General features: G+C 45.4%; 1 protein-coding gene across 1 annotated transcript in view; it reads right to left on the bottom strand.

Moving 5' to 3' along the window:
- LOC130486578 (zinc finger protein 239-like) overlaps positions 1–22,552 on the bottom strand; it is a 110,229-nt gene extending 87,677 nt beyond the window's left edge. The window contains exons 1-2 of the mRNA XM_056859923.1: positions 22,516–22,552; positions 17,585–17,615 (exon numbers count right to left, since the gene is read on the bottom strand). Of these exons, the coding sequence (XP_056715901.1) occupies positions 17,585–17,615; positions 22,516–22,552 (68 nt within the window). The remainder of the gene's footprint in view (positions 1–17,584; positions 17,616–22,515) is intronic.
- Positions 22,553–22,786: the final 234 nt, after the last annotated feature.

Genomic DNA, 22,786 nt, shown 5'->3' with positions numbered 1-22,786 from the left:
GGGATAGTCTTCAACAGCATCTACAAACCCACACAGGGAAGAAACCTTTTGAGTGCTCAGAGAGTGGAAAGAGATTCAGTCAGAGTAGCAGCCTTCGAAAGCATCAGAGAACCCACACTGGGGAGAAACCTTTTGAGTGCTGTGAGTGTGGAAAGAGATTCAGGCGGAGTGACCATTTTCATCTGCATGAAAGAACCCACATAAGTGAGAAATCTTTTGCGTGTGCAGAGTGTGGAAAGAGATTCAGGCGGAGTGACCATTTTCATCTGCATGAAAGAACCCACATAAGTGAGAAATCTTTTGCGTGTGCAGAGTGTGGAAAGAGATTCAGGCGGAGTGACCATCTTCATCTGCATGAAAGAACCCACAGAAGTGAGAAATCTTTTGCGTGTGCAGAGTGTGGAAAGAGATTCAGTCATAATGGCAGTCTTCAACTGCATCGAAGAACCCACACAAAGAAGAAACTTGTTGAGTGCTTAGAGTGTGGACAGAGATTCGGTCATAACGGCAGTCTTCAACTGCATCAAAGAACCCACACAAAGAAGAAACTTGTTGAGTGCTCGGAGTGTGGACAGAGATTTGGTCATAATGGCAGTCTTCAACTGCATCGAAGAACCCACACAAAGAAGAAACTTGTTGAGTGCTCGGAGTGTGGACAGAGATTTGGTCATAATGGAAGTCTTCAACTGCATCGAAGAACCCACACAAAGAAGAAACTTGTTGAGTGCTCGGAGTGTGGACAAAGATTCGGTCATAATGGAAGTCTTCAACTGCATCGCAGAACCCACACAAAGAAGAAACTTGTTGAGTGCTCAGAGTGTGGACAGAGATTCGGTCATAACGGCAGTCTTCAGCTTCATCAAAGAACCCACAAAAAGAAGAAACTGGTTGAGTGCTTGGAGTGTGGACAGAGATTCGGTCATAGTGGCAGTCTTCAACTGCATCAAAGAACCCACACAAAGAAGAAACTTGTTGAGTGCTCAGAGTGTGGAAAGAGATTCGGTCATAACGGCAGTCTTCAACTGCATCGAAGAACCCACACAATGAAGAAACGTTTTGAGTGCTCAGAGTGTGGACAGAGATTCGATCATAATGACAGCCTTCAACTGCATCGAAGAACCCACACAATGAAGAAACTTTTTGAGTGCTCAGAGTGTGGACAGAGATTCGGTCATAGTGGCAGTCTTCAACTGCATCAAAGAACCCACACAGTGAAGAAACTTTTTCAGTGCTCAGAGTCTGGAAAGAGATTCTGGCAGAGGGAAAGTCTTCGACAGCATCTACACACCCACATGGGGGAGAGACTTTTTGGGCGCTCTGAGTACGGAAAGAGATTTAGTCAGTGTGGAAGTCCTCAAACTCATCAAATAATCTACATAGGAGAGAAACCTTCTGAGTGCTCAAAGTGTGGAAAAAGATTCAGAAACATTGTCAGACTTCAACAGCATCTACGAACCCACACAACAGAGAAACCTTTTGAGTGCTGCGAGTGTGGAAAGAGATTCTGGCAGAAGGGCAGTCTTCAGCAGCATCTAAAAATCCACACAGGGGAGGAACCTTTTGAGTGCTGAGTGTGTAGAAAGAGACTCAGAGTGGCAATCTTCAACTGCAAGGGGAGAGAAATCTTTCTGAATGCTCCTAGTCTGTAAAGAGATTCAGTTGTAGTTTCCATCTTCAACTTCATCAAGGAACCTACACAGGGGAGAAACCTTTTGAATGTTCAGAATGTAGAAAGAGATTCAGTCAGAACGGTAATCTTCAAGTGCATCAAAGAACCCACACAGGGAGAAATATTTAGAATGCGGAAAGAGATTCAGGCAGAATGGCCACCTTCAAAAGCATTTAAGAACACTCAAGAGGGGAAACCATTTCACCATTAATGACAACCACAGACTACACACAGATAATGAATACATATCAGATGTGTTTTTGTGGTTAAGAACTGATCATTTATTGGAACAGCGATCAGATGTTCACGTTAAAAAGGTTTAGCATGAGATCAGAGTCCTTTTCTATGTATAAACATTTTGCTGCAATCAGCAAATCAGATTTCTCTGGATGGAATTTTCAGAAGAAATTAGATGAGATGTGTGTTTGTATGTGTGACTTGGGTTTATATGGCTAGATTTGAGTCCAACAGCACCTTAGAGACAAAGATTTTCTTGGTATAAGCTTTCAAGAGTCAAAGCTCGTTTAATTGGATAAAAAATACATACATTCTATATATATATATATATAAATATAAAATGTGTATATGTGTATATATGTGTGTGTGTGTGTATGTATATATATATGTATATATATATATATATTCCTAAAATCAATTTAAGATCCTAGTCTGAAATCTAGCTTGCTGTATATATTCTGACGTGGTTGAGAAATGGTAAAATATTTGATTTGATTGCCACTTGTTTGTGCAGCAGCTATAGAATTCTTTTTCAGCTGTTTATATTCTCTAACTTCTTGCCTAATAAAGAAAATTGGAGAAAAAAAACAGCTTCAAGAACAATTCATAAACATCTAATTTGTCCAGATTCTCTAATTGGATACAAGAATTCATTATCTTGTTATAGAAGGAGTTTCAGGACCAGCTCATCTCTCCTTAAGCATGAAGTTACCTACATGGGGGTGAATTTATTAGTTTGATTGTAGTCCTAGTGCAGACAGAAATGATGAAGAAATCCCACAAGTACATAGTGAAGTGGGTTAGAAAAAGGCCACCACTTTATTGATTACAACAGAATGGAGCATTAGCGAGGCATGGGGGGGGGGATCCCATAATCGCTAAGCACCCTGTCAGGCGATGAAACAATCCCTGAACCCGAGTGTTGGGAGAGCAACCGGAATGGCAAAACAGTGGTTCCACTAGGATGTAAATCTCTAAGTGGTCCCTTTGCCATCTGGAGTGGAGCCCAATGACAGCCCCAAAGCTGGGCATCCGCAAAGGACTCAAGCCTAAAACCTCTTATGGGGGTCTCCAAAAAGAGGGAAGCAGATACTAGGTCATGGGTTGCAAAAGTGCGGCTCCCGAGCCGCAGGCGGCTCTTTGAGCCTTTGAGTGCGGCTCTTTCCATGTGCGGGCCAGGCTGAGTAGCAAAGGGGGGGGCGGGAGAGAGTCTGCGCAGGAGGTGCTTGGGTTACGTCGGAGCGACCAGGTGCCGCTGCTGCTGGCGGGCCTGCTGTGGGGAGAGAGTCTGCACAGGAGGCGCTTGAATTACAAAGGGGCGACCACGTGCTGCTGCTGGCTGGCCTGCTGTGGGGATTGGGGGTTTCTTAAGCAGCGGAGGGAGCGACCGCCGTTTAGATATTTGCATGGTAAGCCCGCTCGCTGCCTCCTGGCTTCTGCTGTCAGCTCCTCGAGTCCCTTTTCAGAAAGGCTCGAGAGAAATTCTCATTGCTTTGGACGCGCTTCGCCTGGAAGAGGAAGCCCTGTGCGGCGCCTTTCTCACTTGAGGCCGCCCGCAGCCCGGACGGGAGGGGGAGGCAGAGAGTGAGCTGCCCCGGCGGCTGCCACCTCTTCCCTCCCTGCGGCGCAGGCCTCTCTTTCGGTACGGCCGCTCTCGTCCCCTTGCCCCCAGGGCTGCAGAGCGAGCCCAAGACCGTGCTCAGGCTGCCCCTGGGAGGGGGGAGGGGGCTGGCGCCATGGCCTCAAGGGAGGGAGGGGCAGTTGGGGGACTCTCCTTTCTTCCCCCCCCCCGTGGAAGCTGCCTGGGCGCGCGGCCCTGCCTGCCTGCCTGCCCCCCCAGCCGAGGGGGGGGCTCCTCCAGCCAAGCTACTTTGCTCGGGCGTCTGCCTGCCCTGAATCTGGAGCCCGTAGGTCCCAGTATGGTAGGGGGGGGTGAGCACCTGCCCCTCCCTCTGGCCAGGAGGGAACTGGCATGTCCGTGGTGGGGGGGGAGGATGGATGGACTGTGCATCTCCCTCTCTCCAGGGAGGGAGGAAGGGGCCGTTGGGGGACTCTCCTTTCTCCCCCTCCCCCCCGTGGAAGCCACCTGGACACGCAGGCCTGCCCCTCCAGCCGAGGGAGGGGGGGGGCTCCTCCAGCCAAGCCACCTTGCTCAGGCATCTGCCTGCCCTGAATCTGGAGCCCGTCAGTCCCACTATGGTAGGGGGGGTGAGCACCTGCCCCTCCCTCTGGCCAGGAGGGAACTGGCATGTCCTTGGGTGGGGGGGGGAGGAGGGATGGACTGTGCATCTCCACCTTGTTTGTTTGCATGGAACACACACAGACCGGGGACCTGCTGGCCTCTTCCTCTGTGCCTGGGATCCCTGGACATCTGGACCCTCGCTGGGTGATGGGGGGGGGAAAGAAAACAGTGGGCCTTTTTGTCTGGCAATTGTTAGCCCTCCCCTGGCCTATTACTACAGGTTTCCCCTGTTCCTGCTACTTTGTGCCTCTTTCAAAAGGAACGGGGGGTGGGTGGGGGTTACACTCTCCCCACAGCCATTCAGCACCCCACTGTGCAGTAGGTGCTCTACTGGTTTCTACTCCTGCTTCTTTTCTTTTCTGTTACCCAGATGGAAAACTCGGCACTTATCCTTGTTGAATTGCATCCTGTTCACATCTGTCTACTTTTCCAGTGTGTTCAGATCTCATTGAATGCTTTCTCTATCTTCTGGTTACCTGGTGTGTTCGCTGCTCCTCCCAATTTGGTGTCATCTGGAGTAGTACCTCTCTTGCCCTCTTCCAGATCATTAATAAAAAATAATGAAAAGTACCAGGCCCAGAACTTATCCCTGTGCCCCCCCACTGGACACCTCTCTCCATTCAGATGAAATGCCTGCTCCTGCTGCTTTCTTCTCCCCCCCCCCCCCCCCGGCGAGGATTTAATATATTTATGTTGTGTCCCCCTCTAAGCCATCTTTATTCTGATCTGAGAAGCGCCAAATGCCAAATGCGTTTGTTTTTTCTCTCACGTGGGAGCTGCTGTGAATCATGTCCCTTGCAAACTATGCCTTCCCACCCAGCCCTGGAGAGCCCGCTCTCTTTTCTAGGTCGGCTGCCCTCAATAGTCATTTGGGGTCATTTAGTCCAGGATCAGAGGAGCAGGCCTGTTAGGTTCTTTGGGGCACAGGCAGGACAGTACTGCTGCTGCAGTCATTGTCATGATTTAATGTTATGGATACCTTACTTACAAGTTAATTTTTATCAATAAATAAGATCATTATTAAGTTTGATGTCAAGTTTTAGTCAGTGTACCTATAGTTTAATTAAGACTTAAAACTTTAATTAAAGTTTATTAAGTCAATAAACAGTGTACCTACCTATATAGTTTGAGTTTAAAAAATTTGGCTCTCAAAAGAAATCTCAATCGTACTGTTGATATTTGGCTCTCTTGACTAATGAGTTTGGCGACCCCTGTACTAGGCCATTTCCCCCCAATTGGATTTGGCCTGATGCCAAAAATCTTCCTAAGCTGTGACAACACAAGAAAACATAATAACCATTGAATAAAGGGAGGGAGGGAAGGTCCATTGCCAGCCAAAAAAGGCTGGGTGTCTGGGCGGCCAAGCCTTAAATAGGCCAGAAGGAGGCAGGGTGGTGCCACATGATGACGTTGCCACCCCATGTGATCCCTGCTGCATAGCCCCCCCCCCCCCGCTAATTGCAAGGCTGCCGAAGGGAGGGGGCGGGCAAAGAACCGGCCGTGGGCAGAAGTGGCTGGAGCCTGTTAGGCCTCTGGAGCTCCATTTCTGAAGCAGAACCGCCATCCTCCAGCTGCAACCGGTGGTGTGGGTGAGTCCAGACCATGTGAATATGGTATTCTCATAATAACCAAACAGTTGATATTTGGCACACAACCAATCCAAGATGCACCATTTATGAAGGAAGCCCTGAGATTTCTGCACCTATCAAACACATTTCTTCCAAGTAGGGTATGTGTAGCCTCCCCAACAAGAATTCATCCGTACAAGTATCTTGCAAGGTATGTTAGTCTGAAAATGTGATTGGCTGAAGGTCATCCAATGCTCTTCCCAGCCAAGTGTGGATTTGAGATCAGATCCACCAGGTCAAATTCCAACACTCTGGCTCTTGAACATAACAGACCCACATTGTGAATGTGGGAAAAGTGGGTTGCATTCAATCATGGGGATCAGTTGTTGTACTTAGTGCCAGTCTCAAGCATCTGCAAGAGGATTTCTTCCTGCATCTTTACACACAATTGAAAAAAGACATGCCACACTCTTCTTCATTTTTAGGAGGTGTAGAAATTGCCCATTTATTAGATGAAAAAATCTAATAAGCAGAGAACTGGTGTCCATGCCTGGGTGTAAGACTCTGGGTGTGGGTCCCTTTTAAGTCTGTGTTTCAGGCAGGGTTTTGGAATGGCAACAAAGTCCCACTATGGTCCCCTCTCCAGGCTCCATGCCCAAATTGAAGCTGACCTAACCTGAGAGAGCCAGCATGGTGTAGTGGTTAAGAACGTGGTTTGGAGTGGTAGAGTGATCTGGAGACCCAAGTTGATTCCCCATTCCTCATGAGTGGGGGAGGCTAATCTGGTGAACTGGATTTGTTTCCCCACTCCTACACATGAAGCCAGCTGGGTAACCTTGGGCTAGTTACACTCAGCCCCACCTACCTCACAGGGTGTCTGTTGTGGGGAGGGGAATGGAAGGTGATTGTAAGCCAGTTTGATTCTTCCTTAAGTGATAAAGTCGGCATATAAAAACCAATTCTTCTTTGCACTCCACTCCACCCCACCCACTTGTCCGTGGAACAACCACCTTCCCACCAATAGGGAACAATTACTGTCCTAAACACCAGTGGAAAAGACAGATGTGGCATGGGCTCCACCATCCGTCCCCCAGCCCCCACCCCAAGCAGACATTCCACCTGGTGTCCAGCCAAGCAGGGGAGGCATTGGAAGGGCACACAAGAAGGCTGGGCCCTGTTACTCAAAGGGTCTGGGGTGCCCCTCTCGTGTGCCCATGAAACAACTGACCATATGGCTTGATGGGATGGCCAGGGGCATTCCATGAAGGCATTGTGTGGAGCACCAGAGGGGTCCCTTCTGGATGCTGGGTTCTAAATTTCACCATTAGTATGGGTTCCCTCTGAAAAGGGGGAGGGGCTGCAGTGACCATGGAGCTAGGAATTTCCATGTTCCGGGAACAGCAAATATTTCCCTTCAGGGTCTGGGCCAATTGTTATTCTATTTTTTTTTCAATGTAAAAGAGTGGCCAGCCTGGAAGGAACTGCACATCTGATCCAATGGCTGTTCCTGCAGAGAGCAATTCCCCATAAGCTCTGAGGGCCCCAGGATGAAAGCGAGGTAGCCAAAACCATGTAGAATACCCTTCAGGCTGCCATATGAAAATAGGTTGACTTTTCACCAGCAATGCCAGATGGCAGTATTATGTGTGCGATGGCCTACAAACTACACTCTAGGATAGTTAGGTGGATCGGGAACTGGTTGCACAACTGCACCCAAAGAGTTGTTGCCAGTGGAATTTCATATTATTGGTGGAAGGTGTCCGGTGGGGTGCCAAAGGGTTCAGTTTTGGGCCAAGTACTTTTCAATATTTTTATAAATGATCTGGATGAGTGGGTGGAGGGACTACTCATTAAATGATATCAACTGAGGAGAAGTAGTGAACAGCCCGGAAGATAAAGCTCAAATTCAACGAGATCTGAACACACCAGAAAAGTGGGAGGATGTGAACAAGTTGCATTTCAGCAAGGACAAGTGCAGACTTCTACATCTACGTAACAAAAATGAGAAGCACATGTACTGGATGGGGAATACACTTCTGGGTAACACTGTATGAACAAGATCTAGGTGTATTGGTGCGGTACGCTGAATATGAGCAATCAGTGTGATGCAGCAGCAAAAATGGTGAATGCGATCTTGGGGTGCATCAACAGGGTCATAACATCCAAATCCAAGATGTCATAGTCCCTCTGTACACCGCAATGGTCAAGTTGCACCTGGAGTACTAAGTGCAGTTCTCGAGGCCTCACTTCAAAAAGGATGAGGACAGAATGGAGTGGGTGCAAAGAAGAGCAATGAGAATGTGCTTCCTGGGCAGGTAGAAGAGTTTGGGAATGAAAAGAAAAGGTTACTCAACCCCCAAAAGCACACCAGCAGTGGGACCTGAGCATGCTTCTCCCAGGTGAAGTCTACAAGCATAAGCCAAAGTGTGGGTCAAGCAAGCATGGAACCCCACGTAAAACTCCCAGGCATAAACAACCATTGTAAAGCTGCTTTGGGTTCCAGTTTGGAACCTCTTATTTTTTGCATGGGGGGTTGCATCTGAAGCAGCAGCATGTTCCTTATTGGGGCTTCGAGGGGCCTTTGCACAAGGGAACCTGAAAGCAGAGAGGGAAAAGGGTTGCAGTGCTTCAAGGGGTGACTGGCTGGAGACGTTGCAAGCAGGAGGCAGGGGGCTGGGGACAGAGAAAGTTTTGCACAGAAGGCCTTGGGGGAGTGAAAGTGAAGGCAAAGCTGCCACTTCCCAAGCTGCCAATCCTAAGGGAGGGCAAAAGCCTGCTGGGCAAAACCCAACATGGTTTCTGTAAAGGTAGGTCCTGTCTCACTAACCTACTAGAGTTTTTTGAAAGTGTCAATAAGCATGTGGACAGGAATGAGCCTGTGGACATTGTGTATTTGTATTTACAAAAGGCTTTTGACAAAGTCCCTCACCAAAGACTGCTAAGCAAACTTCATAGTCATGGGATAAGAGGACAAGTCCTCTTATGGATTGAGAGCTGGCTGAAAAATAGGAAGCAGAGAGTAGGAATCAATGATCTTCTGCATCAGAGAGACTGGCATCTCTTCACAGCCTCTTCCTTTCCCTAGGCTCCACAAGGACAATGCTGTGGCTCTATACATGAGTTTTATTTCTTTCTCGAGTCCTTTTAAAATCCCCTCCTTCCTCTAAGGAGATGGGTGTGTGTGTATGGTTGTCAGCCTCAAATGTGTGTGGGAAGAAGCTACCCAAGCTGAAGAAGCGGACTCCTCGGTGAGGTGGCCAATTCGGGGAGGAGGGCATGAGGATGCTCCAAAACCCATCTTTGTTATGGGGGGCAGGGGAGACCAAGAGTATCCACTTCAAGATTCTCAAAAGGTTGGCCCGATGACTCATGAATATTCCCGTCACCCTTAGTAAGGTGACAGTTGTAGGTGTGATCTTTGACGGGGGCAATATTTTATCAAAGGAGGAAGTCTGCAGAGAATTAATTGAGGAAGCAGACGATAAAGCTGGAGTTGGCTGAAGTAGGTCTACCTCTATGTTGACTGCAGTGGGGGGAAGGGAATGGGACAAAGACATTGAAGAATCCTCCCTTGTTTCCAAAAGTCTAGTTTGTAACTGTTTCAGCCTATCTGTTATCACTGTTTGCTCTGAGCCAGGTAGAGCTGTAAAAGAGCTGATCAAATTCTCCCCAATACTGTTTTCAAGATGGAGTAGGTCTTTGTTTTCTTTAAATTCAGCATCATCAGCATCATTCCAGCTGATTAAATCCTGTTGGATAGCATTGTAAAGAGTCCCCTCGGCAGGAGGTTGCTCACTCTTTCAGAAAAGTGGAGATTGAACAGCATTGAGAAAAACCCATGGTGGAAAAACACCTTTGGAGCTTAAGTAGCATTTCTGCTGGAAAAATAGTGAAGGAAAGACAGAACTGTCAAAGCTTAAAAGCACTTTGCAGGACTGTTGTGTTAAGGAGCTCAACTGATTTCAAGTCGATAGAGTTGAATTTATTTCCAAAAAGACATCTCAAATGCAAGGAACTTAGTCTTCCAGTCGGAGATATAACTATTAAAACGACGTATGTTCAAGCGAACCTTGTGTGGATGGAGAACAACCTGATAAATACCTCTGTTGCATTGGAATAAGGGATTTAGAACCCACTCAACTTTTTGTAGTCTCATCTTTGTACCCACCTTTGTGGAAATGGCCTCAGAGCAGTCGAGGACCCGTTTGCCCAATTCACCCTTTATTCAGCCAGTTTGCTAAAAAGCAATCCTGCATTGCCATCTACAGGTAGATGATATGTTTGTCCAGATAACTTTACATTCTTACATTTGCTGAAAATGCTTCTGAAGGACAAAAGAACCCTTTTTGAGCCTGAAATAGCTTGGGGGGGGGGAGCTCTGGATGTGTGCAATTTAATAATATAAGGAAAAAAATAAGGAAAATAAAGAACTCAACCCCAGTGGTACGGACAGGGTGCTGCCTGAACAGAATGCCAGCAGTTACCAGAGAGTCAGATTGCCATAGAAAGGAGTCTCACAACCAGTCTATAAATTGGAAGTCAACAGCACCCTGCTTCTGAGAAGGGACTCACAGGGAATACAGTGAGCAGAAAGATTCCCACATCTTTGCTATGCCACTAAGTGAATGGAAAAGGGTTGAGGTTGACCCTGACCCTCTCTACAGCTGGCACCTACTGCAGCCCACTTGCACAAAACCACATCCCATGTATAAGGGGAACCCACAAAAAACAGTGTTTTCTCTCTCTCTAAAAGGGGGAGCAGTACTCATGTATAGAATTGCCAACCTCCTGGCGGTGGCTGGAGATCTCCTGGGATTACAACTGATCTCCAGGCGACATCAGTTCAACCTGGAGAAAATGGCTCCCCACTCAAGCGGGCCGTTTCCTGGGAAGGCTGGGCAGCGTGGGATACGCCCTGGGCAGCCTTACTCCAGAGCAGCCCCGTTGAGCTGCACAGGGAGGCGCTGACGGCAGCCTGGCTGAAGTAGGGCTGCTTGTCCTCGTGGGGAGGGCGGAAGTCTTATTTCACTCAGCTGCAGAACTGAAAGGGTTAAAGTGGCAGCTGTTTGCTAGCGAGGCTGAGCCGCTTCCCTAGCTGGTTTCCTACTCCTAATATACTTAAAGAATTTCTTATTGTTTGTTTTGTAGCAATATGCCCCTCAAAATCTTTTTTTGCATCACTAATTATCTGCTTGCATTTCCTTCGTGCAAGTTGGTGTTCGCTTTTGTTCGGCTCATTTGGGCAAACCTTCCATTCTCTGAAGGAAGACTTTTTTTCTCTAATTGCTTCCTTCATCTTACCCATTAGCCAGGGTGGTGACCTCTTGGACTTATTACTACCTTTCCTGACCTGTGGTATACAAGCTAGCTGAGCCTCTAGTTTTGAAAGACTGACAAGTATGGTAGATGAAGGGAATACTGTAGATGTAGTGTACCTTGATTTCAGTAAAGCCCTTGATAAAGTCCCCCATGATCTTCTTGAAACAAAGCTAGTAAGATGTGGGCTGGACACTGCTACTGTTAGGTGGTTTGGTAATTGGTTGACCAACCGAACCCAAACGGTGCTCATCAAAGGCACAACTTCATCCTGGAGAGGAGTGACCAGTGGGGTGCCACAGGGGTCTGTCCTGGGACCGGTACTATTTAATATTTTTATAAATGACTTGGATGATGGAATAGAGGACATGTTAATCAAATTTGCAGATGACACCAAGTTAGGAGGGGTAGTTAATACCCCAGAGAACAGGGTCAGAGTTCAGAATGACCTTGATAGACTGGAGAGCTGGGCCGTAAGCAATAAAATGGAATTTCAGTAGGGAGAAATGTAAGGTACTTCACCTAGGCAGAAACAACATAAAGCACAGATACAGGATGGGAGATAGTTGGCTTGACAATAGTACAGGTGAAAGAGATCTGGGAGTCTTAGTGGACCACAAACTGAATATGAGTCAACAGTGTGATATGGCGGCTAAGAAGGCCAATGCAATTCTTGGCTGCATCAATAGGAGTATTGTGTCTAGATCAAGGAAAGTAATACTACCCTTGTATTCTTCATTGGTCAGACCTCACTTGGAATACTGTGTCCAGTTTTGAGCTCCACAATTTAAGAAGGATGTTGAGAAGTTGGAGCGAGTCCAGAGGAGAGCAACCAGAATGGTCAAAGGTCTGGAATCCATGCCCTATGAGGAGAGACTTAAGGAGCTGGGTTTGTTTAGTCTGGAGAAGAGAAGGTTAACTAGCTTGTTCTCTGTTGCTCCAGAGACTGGGACATGGAGTAATGGATCTAAACTAAGAGAAAAGCGTTTCCACCTAAACGTTAAGAAGAACTTTCTGACGTTGAGGGCGGTTCAACAGTGGAATGCACTGCCTCGGAGGGTGGTGGAGTCCCCGTCTTTGGAGGTCTTTAAGCAGAGGCTAGATGGCTATCTGTCAGGAGTGCTTTGATTGTGGGATCCTGCAAGGCAGGGCATTGGATTGGATGTCCCTCGTGGCCTCTTCCAATCTTGTGTGATTTTGTGATCTGTTCAGTAAAAATACAAAGTTCAAATACCTCTGGATGGGCCATGCTGGGGAAAATTCTTTAGACAGACAGCCTTGCAGCATAGTCTGCTAAAGAACTCCCAACTACTGAACAATTTCTAACCCCTTATATACTCTTTCTCCATGAGAACTTTAATCTGTTTTATCTATTCTCATCTGTTCTCATCTATTCCAACTTTCATCTCACATTTTTTCCAAGGATCAAAAGACATCATTCTCATACATCAAAAATATAAATCAAACCGATTCCCCCCCATTAAGCACTCTTTTTACTTTTCTTATCTGTTTCCCATCCTTGGTATTAATAGTTACATCTGCAAAGTCAATTGATAACGATATGAATTGCTAATTATATAACATGGTGAGAAATACTTTTTATTCCCATAAAGGATGTGAGAAAGATGCTTACATGCATTTCTATTACTTGCACAGGCAGCATAGGCAGCAAAAAGCGTTTCTGTCATTATCTCTTTGTTTGGCTAAGAGTTGGCTGGCTTTGCCCTTCTGCCTGGATCTGCTTAGAGTTCATGGTATCTGTTGTACTTTCAATTCTCAGTGAGACCAAAACAATGTTCAACTACACTTGCCCTGTTCCCGACAGGAGCTTAAAGCCTCAACATTCTAATTGTTGCAGTTTGCAACTATATTTAATGAGTTTCAACCTTTTATTTGTATAACACTGTAACAGATCCCCTCCTTGGAAACAAGGCAATTAGATATAAAGAAAAACACAATATATCATAATAGATGAATGAATATACTATGAATACATAATACAGATAATAAGATAAGCAAAACTAAATGGTTACATACATAGCAATATTTGAAAAGCATACAACATACAATAATAACACAGCATTAATTGTTGGCATTCAGTTGTTGGTCATCTTTTGAAAGAGGAAGAATCAGGTTTTGAAAAAGTTGAATCAGGTTTTCAAGATTGTAATCTTCTTGAAATAGTCAGAAATTGTCCTCCAAATTAGTATTCAGTCATCTCTTTAGGTTCTTATTCTCATTATTATTGCTTGAAACATTTAATCTGTGAAGACAATCTGTTTTAATGAAAAATGAGAATCTTAGTATAACAGTCATGCAAACTGTTAGCCTCAAAAAGGTAAGTACTACGAACATTATAAAACAACTTTTCCAAGATTTCTTATAAACATTGTAAATCACTGTACCACCTTGCAGGCAATTTTCATTTTCAGGCAAAACATTCTCTTAAGACTGTGTCTGAGAAAAAAAAGCTGCTATGAATGAAACATATTTACCCAAACATTTGATAATCATTGTTGACACTATAGTACAACACACTGTCCTTGAATTTGTCCATTCAAGCGTTCATTGAGCAGACTTACTGATAATATTATTCCAAGCTGCAATAATTACATAGCTATTGGACATCTGTGTCAGACATCCTTGTTGCTTTTTAGAAATCAGTTCTGTAGTCATTCCTTTCTCCTTTATTTCTTTTCTTTACAGAAAAAGTATAGAGGTTCTTTAGGGGAAGAACCTAAAGACAGCTGAAGTCAAAATATATTAGCATTTTTCATTCAAACATCATAGGCCATTCATTTAACCCATTGCATATGAACACACAGCCTTGGTCGTTGTCGTGATACAGGCAAGGAGCGAGGGCTGGGAGCTGGAAGCGTAGTCTAGAGAACAGTCCAAGGTCATTCACAGTTCATGCAGAGTCCAAGATCTCAGTACAGGCCTGTCTGCAGCAAAGAGACCAGGAGCCCTGGGGCTTCTTTCCAGGAGGTGCTCCCAGGGAACCAGATGGTCAGGAAAGCGGTGCCAGATCTGCTCCCAGGGAAGGAAGCAGGAAGGCAGGGTGCTCTGCTCCTTTTCTGTCTGCCCTCCTGGTGCAGCACCGGGGCCAGGATCTCTCGGCGCATGGCTGCCTCCTGTGCAAGAAACTTGCTGTGTTCCCCCCTTCCCCCTCCAGGGTGCAAGAGATTTCTGGGCGAGAAAGCAGGTTGGATGCCGTGGGGGTGGGGGCTTGGAAGGAAATCCTTTTCCTTCCTTAGCTTGCCAGTGTCTGGAAAGGTCCCGACAATGTTCTTGGCAAAGTGCCAGAGGATGAGTTCTGCACCTCTGACCTCTTGCCTTGGGCCAGGCTCACCTGTGGACCAGCCCTCTCTGCCCTACCCCCCCCCCCCGCTGGGCCAGATGGCCACACGTGACAGCTAAACTGGGAGTAAACGTACTGAGTGTGTAAAGCAACCTAGTAGACAACAGTGTTGTGGATAACCATAAGAATGGGCCACAGACACATTTGGTCCAGGCTTGCTGAATCAACTGCTTGGATGGGAGACCATCAAGGAAGTGGAGGCAGGCTATGTACTTCTCTTGCCTTGAAAATCCTACGTGATCGCCATAAGTCAGCTGCAACTTGACAGCACTTTCCACCATACGAAACAGGAGGTCCATCAATCAGGCGGAGCCTCTAAAAGGCAATGTAGGTATAGAAGGCTACATGTACTATAAATCCATTCCTTCATACAATACACAGATGTTTGGGTGTGCAAAAATTATAGTGTAATCCAAAGCCAGGTTACATATTTCTGAGTGAGAGACTGCCGACCTTCATATCAGTTAGGTCACAAGGTCTACCGGAAACCAACTCACACAGATCGCTACTTACACAAAAACTCCAACCACCACCCCCGACAGAAAAGAGGAATAATCAAAACATTAATGGACCGTGCAAGACGGATCTGTGAACCACAGTTTCTCAAGGAAGAAACTAATCATCTAAATCACTCAGTGCTAGCAAACGGCTACTCCAAGAATGAAATCAGAAGGGCCATTAAACCAAACAAAAATCAGAAAACTCAGGAAAAACAGTCTCCCATAGGAAAGGTATGGGAAGAGATTCTGTTGGAGTGGCTATCTTCAACTGCATCAAAGAACCCACACAGGGGAGAAACCTTTTGAATGCTCAGAGTGTGGAAAGAGATTTAGTCAGAGTAGCAGTCTTCAGCAGCATCAAAAAATCCACAGAGGGGAGAAATCTTTTGAGTGCTCTGAGTGTGGACTGAGGTTCAGTCAGCATGGCAATCTTCAACGGCATCAACGAACCCACACAGGGGAGAAACCTTTTGGATGCTTAGATTGTGGAAAGAGATTCAGTCAGAGTGGCACTCTTCAAGTGCATCAAAGGACCCACACTGGGGAGAAACCTTTTGAATGCTCAGAGTGTGGAAAGAGATTCAGTCGGAGTGGCGATCTTCAAGACCATCTACGAACTCATAGCAGGGAGAAAAGTTTGGAATGCGCAGTGTGTGGGAAGAGATTCCATCACCGTGGCAATTTTCAACAGCATCTAAGAACCCACACAGGGGAGAAACCTTTTGAATGTTCAGAGTGTGGGAAGAGATTCGCTCAGAGAAGCAGTCGGGAACGGCATCTAAAAACGCACTCAAAGGAGAAACCTTTTAAATGTTCAGAGTGTGGAAAGAGATTCAAGCAGAGTGGGGATCTTCAAAAGCATCTAAGAACACACACAGAGGAGAAATCTTTTGAATCTTCATAGTGTGGAAAGAGATTCAATCACAGAGGCAGTCATGAACAGCATCTAAGTATTCACACAAAGGAGAAACCTTTGAATGCACTGAGTGTGGAAAGACATTCACTCCACATGCAATCTTCAAGAGCATCTAAGAACCCACACATTGAGAAACCATATAACTGCTTAGCCTGGGAAATGAACTTTTCTCTTATTTCACATCTCAAAGACAGCCGCTGATCATAGAAAGGATTGAAGCCATGTAAACTGTTGTAATCTTGCATCTTCACAGAAATCTTACCCTACCTGGAAAGAAATGGTATAAATGCTCAGAATGTGGAAAGAGCTTTGGCCATGATTGAAGCCTCAAATAGATCACACATTGAATAAGCAATCATTGAATAAGCAATTGAATGATTCTATGATATTAGGCAGATGATGAGAGGGAGGACGTCTTGGCCTTCTTCTGGACATGGAGTGGGGGTACTGGGGGTGTAGGGGGGAGGTGGTTGTGGGTTTCCTGCATTGTGCAGGGGGTTGGACTAGATGACCCTGGTGGTCCCTTCCAGCTCTATGATTCTAAGGATGGGATCTTAGGGTAGAAGGAGATTCAAGACCAATTCATAGCTTCTTAAGCATCGAGGAATCCACACGGGAGAAACCATATATTCTGTTCTATTTTTATCCCAACATCTTTCTCCCATATTGTTTTAATCCATTGGATGTATTAGTTTCAGTCAAATGTAGATTTATTTTAGAGATTAATCCTTTAGTTTTGTTCATATGCTCCATTAAAGTGTGTTCAAATTTTTCCAATTTCCTAGTCATACTTTGCTTTATTGAGGAGTTCGAGATTAAATACCATAATATAGTTGGTAAAATTACATCCAATTTGTTGAACTTCCTAGTTTTTCTGTTACCATAAAGGGGTTTTTATTTTTGTAGAAGTCTCTCATTCTATATAGCCCCCTTTCTTTCCATATATAGTATTTCTCTATCTAAATAAATAAATAAATAAAGGTCCCCTGTGCATGCACCGGGTCATTCCTGACCCATGGGGTGACGTCCCATCCCGACGTTTCCTAGGCAGACTTTGTTTACGGGGTGGCTTGCCAGTGGCTTGCCAGTGCCTTCCCCAGTCATCTTCCCTTAACCCCCAGCACGCTGGGTACACATTTTACCGACCTCAGAAGGATGGAAGGCTGAGTCAACCTTGAGTCGGCTACCCTAAATAATTTAAGCCAGATTCTTGACCTAAATCAGCTCATGGGGTTGTAAAGATCTCTCCCCCACCACAGAGAGAGCCAGAGTGGTGTAGTGGTTAAGAGCAGTGGTTTGGAGCGGTGGACTCTGATCATGAGAACCAGGTCGGATTTCCTACGCCTCCACATGAGTGGCAGAGGTTAATCTGGTGAACTGAATTTGTTTCCCCACTCCTACACATGAAGCCAGGTGGGTGACCTTGGGCAAGTCACTCTCAGCTCCACCTACCTCACAGGGTGTCTGTTGTGAGGAGGGGAAGTTAAGGTGATTGTAAGCTGGTTTGAGTCTCCCTTAAATGGTGGAGAAAGTTGGCATAGAAAGAAACTAATTCAACTCTTCAGAATATCTTCCTCCCCATCCACAGGCCATGCAAACTGTTGCCAGGACTTTGTATAAATGGATAAACTTTGCCCATTTGAAATCCATAGAAACAGAATCAAGGATGTTACAAGGATTTTAACAGCTTGTCTCTCACAGACACAGCTTGTCTCTTGGAAAGATGCTCTGTAAAGATACAGAGTAACTCTGATGAGATAAGATGATAGAATGACTTCCAACAGAATGTAATTGACTTTGTTTGTACTTGGATAACAGTGATCTGATGACAATGATGTAATACTTCCTGTATTGTTGTTATTATAGTTTTTGTAAAGTTAAGAAAGTCTTATAAAGGCAAGAAATATATTGAATTAACCGTATTCGCAGCACAATGTAAATGCTGAAAAAGTTATATTTTAAGGATTATCATACTGCCATAAAACTACCATAAGAATGTTTAGTTTAAGTGCCTCATAGGCACATGACCTACTAAAGGCAGACACTCCTTATGAGAAACTCCTGATATCTGCTGGTATCTCAAAGTCAAAGGGACAAACTCAAGAATCAGATTCTGCCAAAGGACAAGGACAAGAAACGGTTTCTGGTCTGAACTAGTATAAAAGATCAAGCTTCCCAGCCTGTGGCCAGAGTTCCTAACAAGTTGATGCCTATTGACTTTGTCATGGTTCTCTCCATCCATCTACCTGGGATGTAAAAGACATAGGGCTCTGATTCTTGCGTGGATTACAGTATTAACTTTTACAAATCTATCTGTGAGACTGGAGAACTCCCAAAGGGGGATTCTTTGCCAGTCCTAACTAGGACTGGATGTTTGAAATGAAATGCCTTCAAACTTCTTCATCTTATAAGATGGGGACTCTTAGAAACCATTCACTTTAATATGGGTTCTAAGGGTTTGGATCTTTCCATATTTGGATATGGTGACACTAAGCTAACAGCTATATATGAGTTCTCACAAGATCTACAGTATCTAGCTTTGTACAGGCTTCCCAGTCCTGACAGACATGGATGTTGTAAAACCAATAGCTGTGAGGTACTGTGTTGCTTTTCTTTTGGTTATGCCCGTACAAGCGGCTAGGGTCTGGTACGAAGGCCAGGTTCTTGACATGAGTCAGGCCTCTGCCGGTATGTTCTCACTCCCAGTGATTCCCTCCCCCCGTGTCCTTGACTGCTAACAAGCAACTGCTAACGAGCAAGCCCAAGACTGTGTTTTGATGTCTGCTCTGCCTTCCTGCTCAAGACTCTGTTATCAATCCCTTTCCCAGGCCTCTGGGCTGTGCACCTGTGATGTAGATATGTTTAAAACTATGCAATGTTTTCTAAGTAGTCACTAGCAGCTTTGCCTTTGCGAGGGCCTGGCTGAACCTGTTGCTTCTACAATAAAGTTTACCTGCTTCTGACCTGATCGTCTGAGCGAGTGGCTTTTTGAGAATTGCCCAGGGTGGCTGGAGAGCCTCACATTAGCTTCCTTTACACAGGTCCTTCAAAAAGAAGAGACCAGGAGCTTATTCTCAGAGCATGCATCAGAGGTTTCTCTAACTGATAGAGATAACTGAACATGCTCTGCACTCAGTTCTCACATAGAACTACATAGAACAACACATAGAATACATGGATTGAAGTCCATGGAGCCTTAAGCTCTTACATTGAATTACAGGTTCACACACAGAATTCTCTAAGATTGGCACAGCCAGAGAGACTTCAGAACAGAGTCTTACACTACACTCTTGAACATTTTACAGCTTTAAGCTTACACATAGCTTTAAATACTGACTGACTACAGTCTTGCATAGCTTCAGCTTTGCACATACACATAGATCTTCCTGATCCTAATATAGATCAGAGGCCTTTCCATAGGCTAACATATAAAAACAAGAGATTTCTCTGTGGTTTCATGATCTTAGTCCTGGTATGGACTGCTTTAAGAGCTGTTAACTTTAGCTCTGACATGAACCCATGGAACCAGAGATTTCTCTGACCTATGCATATATCAATGCTGACATAACATATAAAGACCTTTGAATAACAAGACAACACATAAAGCAACACAAAGGTTTAAACAACCTCAACCTGCATTGGGAACCTTTCAGATCTCTCTAGCCCTGCTGAGCTGGGGAGGTTTGACAAATAACATGACTTATGGTAAAGTATGTCTTCTATATATTATGAATTAAGATGCTTTTTAACTATTTTATTTTATCCAATGCATTAACCATATTTTACAAGATTTCTGTAATTGCTTTATTTCCTAAATGAAATATTATAACTCTCATATAGAGGCATAGATACTTGTTAAAGATAGCTTGCAACATGAATATGTTTAAGACTCAGAGTCTAAATGTAATATTTAAAACTGTTTAACCATTTACATGTACATTATGTACAATAAATCATATATATTGTTAAGTCCCTTTTCATCAATTTATTGACGCACTTCAATAGAAAGCTTGCTCCGGCAAGAAGTAGTCGATTCCTGTTCAGTAGGTGTCTGTCTGAATAAGAACATATTCCTTCTCAGGAAGGGGTCCATTCTAAGAGCATAGGCACTGAAAGGCACGAACCGCGACACAACCTCCACACCTCCTGTCTATTGCTAGAGCTGTCTTGGAAAAGAGTCTTTCCAGGTGAACAGATAGGAACCCCCACAGAAACAGTTTCCCATTTGTACAGGAGCTGAATTAAATGAAGACCAAGAGAGCGCAGGGACCCTCTCTCTTGGATTGGGGGGTTCTCCATGGGTCTAGCTTTAAACCCCCAAGCCACACAGCCCTCTCTATGCAATCAGGACTCTGTCCTGAAGAGTTGGTTTTTATATGCCAACTTTATCTACCTTTTAAGGAGAAACAAACCAGCATACAATCTCTTTCCCTTCCTCTCCCCACGACTGACACCTTGTGAGGTACAGTAGGTGGGGCTGAGAGAGTTTGGAGAAAACTGTGACTAGGCCAATGTCACCCACCTGGCTTCATATATAGGAGTGGAAAACCAACCTGGTTCACCAGATTTGAGTCCACTGCTCACGTGGAGGAGTGGGAAATCAAACTCAGTTTTCCAGATTAGAGTCCACCGCTTCTAACCACTACACCACTCGGGCTCCCATGATGGTGTACATGCCTTTAAGATGGTGATGGCCACATGGCTTTAAGCAGGGGCTGCCACGTGCCCAGGAGAGCATCAGAATATTGGTTCCTGGCCTGGAGGGAAAAAGGATCCTCCCTTGCTCCTTGCCGGAGGGCCAGCCCCACTTTCAGGGGCTGGTTGCAGAGCTGGCAACCCCGTTGGGGGCAGAGAAGAGGCCAGCATGACCTCCTCCTTCCTGGCCCTGCTCTGCTCTGTACACGTGAGCCAGGGAGACCCCTTCGCAAGGTTGCACAGCCTGAGGGGAGCTTTGTCCCCTCCCCTTCCTGATGCTCTTCTAGCAATCATCTGGAGGAACTGCAATCTCTCTCTGCTTCTTAACTCTACTAGCTCCTGTGGACAGAGAGGGAAGGAAAAGATTAAAAATGCCTTTTAAGTCCAACCTGGCCAGAAAAATCTGCTTTCTAATCCCAGTGGTGTAAAGTCTGGCTGTGATTGCTCAGTGAGGATGGCAAGACACTCTGTTCATGCTCACATACATTGTCAGCAAGTGGGAAGCTCCATAAAAAACAAAAGGGAGTAAAAATTATCCCAGAAAGAACAGGGAGCATTCACCCAGTGCTTAGAAAAGACTAAGGCAGGAGTCCCCAGCGTGGTGCCCATGGACCATGTCACCCATCAAGAATTTTTTTGGTACCCACCAAGTATTTTTTTAGAAGGTGGATGTGGCAAGGTGGAACCCAGAAGGGCTTGTGACTGACCACTGAAGAGCCAATTGGCTGTGCATATTAAAATATTGTTTCAGAGGCAGCTGCTACCAGAGTGTTTGCTTCATTCTTTCTCCTCTTCCCAGTATATTTACACCTCTTCTCCCTTCCACTTGTGCTTCCTCTGCATGTTTGGCTCTGCCTCCTGCAGCAGCCATTTCTAGAGTTGCGCCCAGCTCGCTGTGTTCAAATTTCAAAATTGCCCATAGGCTCAAAAAGGATGGGAACCCCTGCTCTAAGCTGTCCAGATGGTGGTGAAGAATACTTCAACTCAGGCACGAATTTTTCAGCACAGCAGCCAACTTCTTATCAACACTCATTACAATTTCGAAACTGACAAACTGACCGAATATTTTATTGGCAATGGCACCCATTCAACACTAATTTTAGAAAACAAGAAGTGTTTAAAAAGGGAAATGTTTTAGCAGTAAAAAAAAGTATTGCAAAAAATTTCTCTCTCCACATCTCTGGCCATTTAAGCTTTGGATGGTTTGCCTCTTGGTAAACACACTGTTTTGTGATCTGAATTTTTAAAACCCTATGGATTAGTGCTTATTGCCCCGAAGAAATTCCATGAGAACCAGGAGTAAATTTCTGCTATGAAGAAATCATCAGCAAAAATGTGGGCCGTCAGAGTCCCTCCCTCTGAAAACACTACTCTCTAATTGCCTGGATTTTTTTACAATACATCACCAACCCGTTAGCCCCACCGTGGGAGCTCTGTCTGCCCTGCCACTGCAACCAAGATGGTGAAGGGCCACACGAGCCCCATCTCTCCCATTCTTGGTCTGGCTCTCTCAGTTTTATCCTGTGTACCATTTCAGGCGGCAGGCAGGGGTGGAACGGCTTGCAAATTTTCCCACCCCACCTCCTCCTGCCTACTGCCCAGAGCCGAGCCTCCTCCTGAAAGGCAGGCTCGCTTTCTCCAGGTCAGGGCTGGGAAGGAGTGAGGAAATGGGAGGGGAAATGGAAATAGGAGGGTTGGGGGCATGGGAAAAAGCCCACAGTTGCCCTTATTTACAAAAATGGCGGCTATTTGCCTCGATTTGGGATCGAGGCAAACTTTAAATTCATGCCAAAATAGGTTCCTAAAGCCATGGGACGAGTGCGGGGCAGCAGCAAGGTGACCCTTGAACGATGGAAAAAACCATGAAGAACTCAAAAGAAGACCTGGGGAAGTTCCAGAGGGATTGTGCGGGTAATAACCAAGCATAAATGGCCTCTGTCAATCTTTTTGAAAAGGGCAGTCCAAAGGAATGTTTACTGTGATGGACTAAGAACAGAGTTACTTCTCTCACCTTGTTTGGCAATGCTTCCAGTTCTGGGGACAACCATGGAGCTAGACTCTTGTTTGAAGGAAGAACACTGGAAAGAGATCCCGTCCAATGCCTCAAAGCCCATTAAAGGCCTGAACAAAGACTCCAACAGAAACACCTTTCAGACTCTCAAAGTCCTCAGAACATTTCAGAATCCAATGCATGGAGGACAAGATAGAGCCCTCTTGGATCCTGTGGCCCATGTCAAGCAAGGGTCCCCTTGGCTCAGTTCTGGGACACATCAGCTAGATAG

This window comes from Euleptes europaea, chromosome 1 (genome assembly GCF_029931775.1).
Source record: "Euleptes europaea isolate rEulEur1 chromosome 1, rEulEur1.hap1, whole genome shotgun sequence".
Lineage (NCBI taxonomy): Eukaryota > Metazoa > Chordata > Lepidosauria > Squamata > Sphaerodactylidae > Euleptes > Euleptes europaea.
Note: the sequence above shows the minus strand (reverse complement) of the source record. Positions and strands in the feature narration are given on the sequence as shown.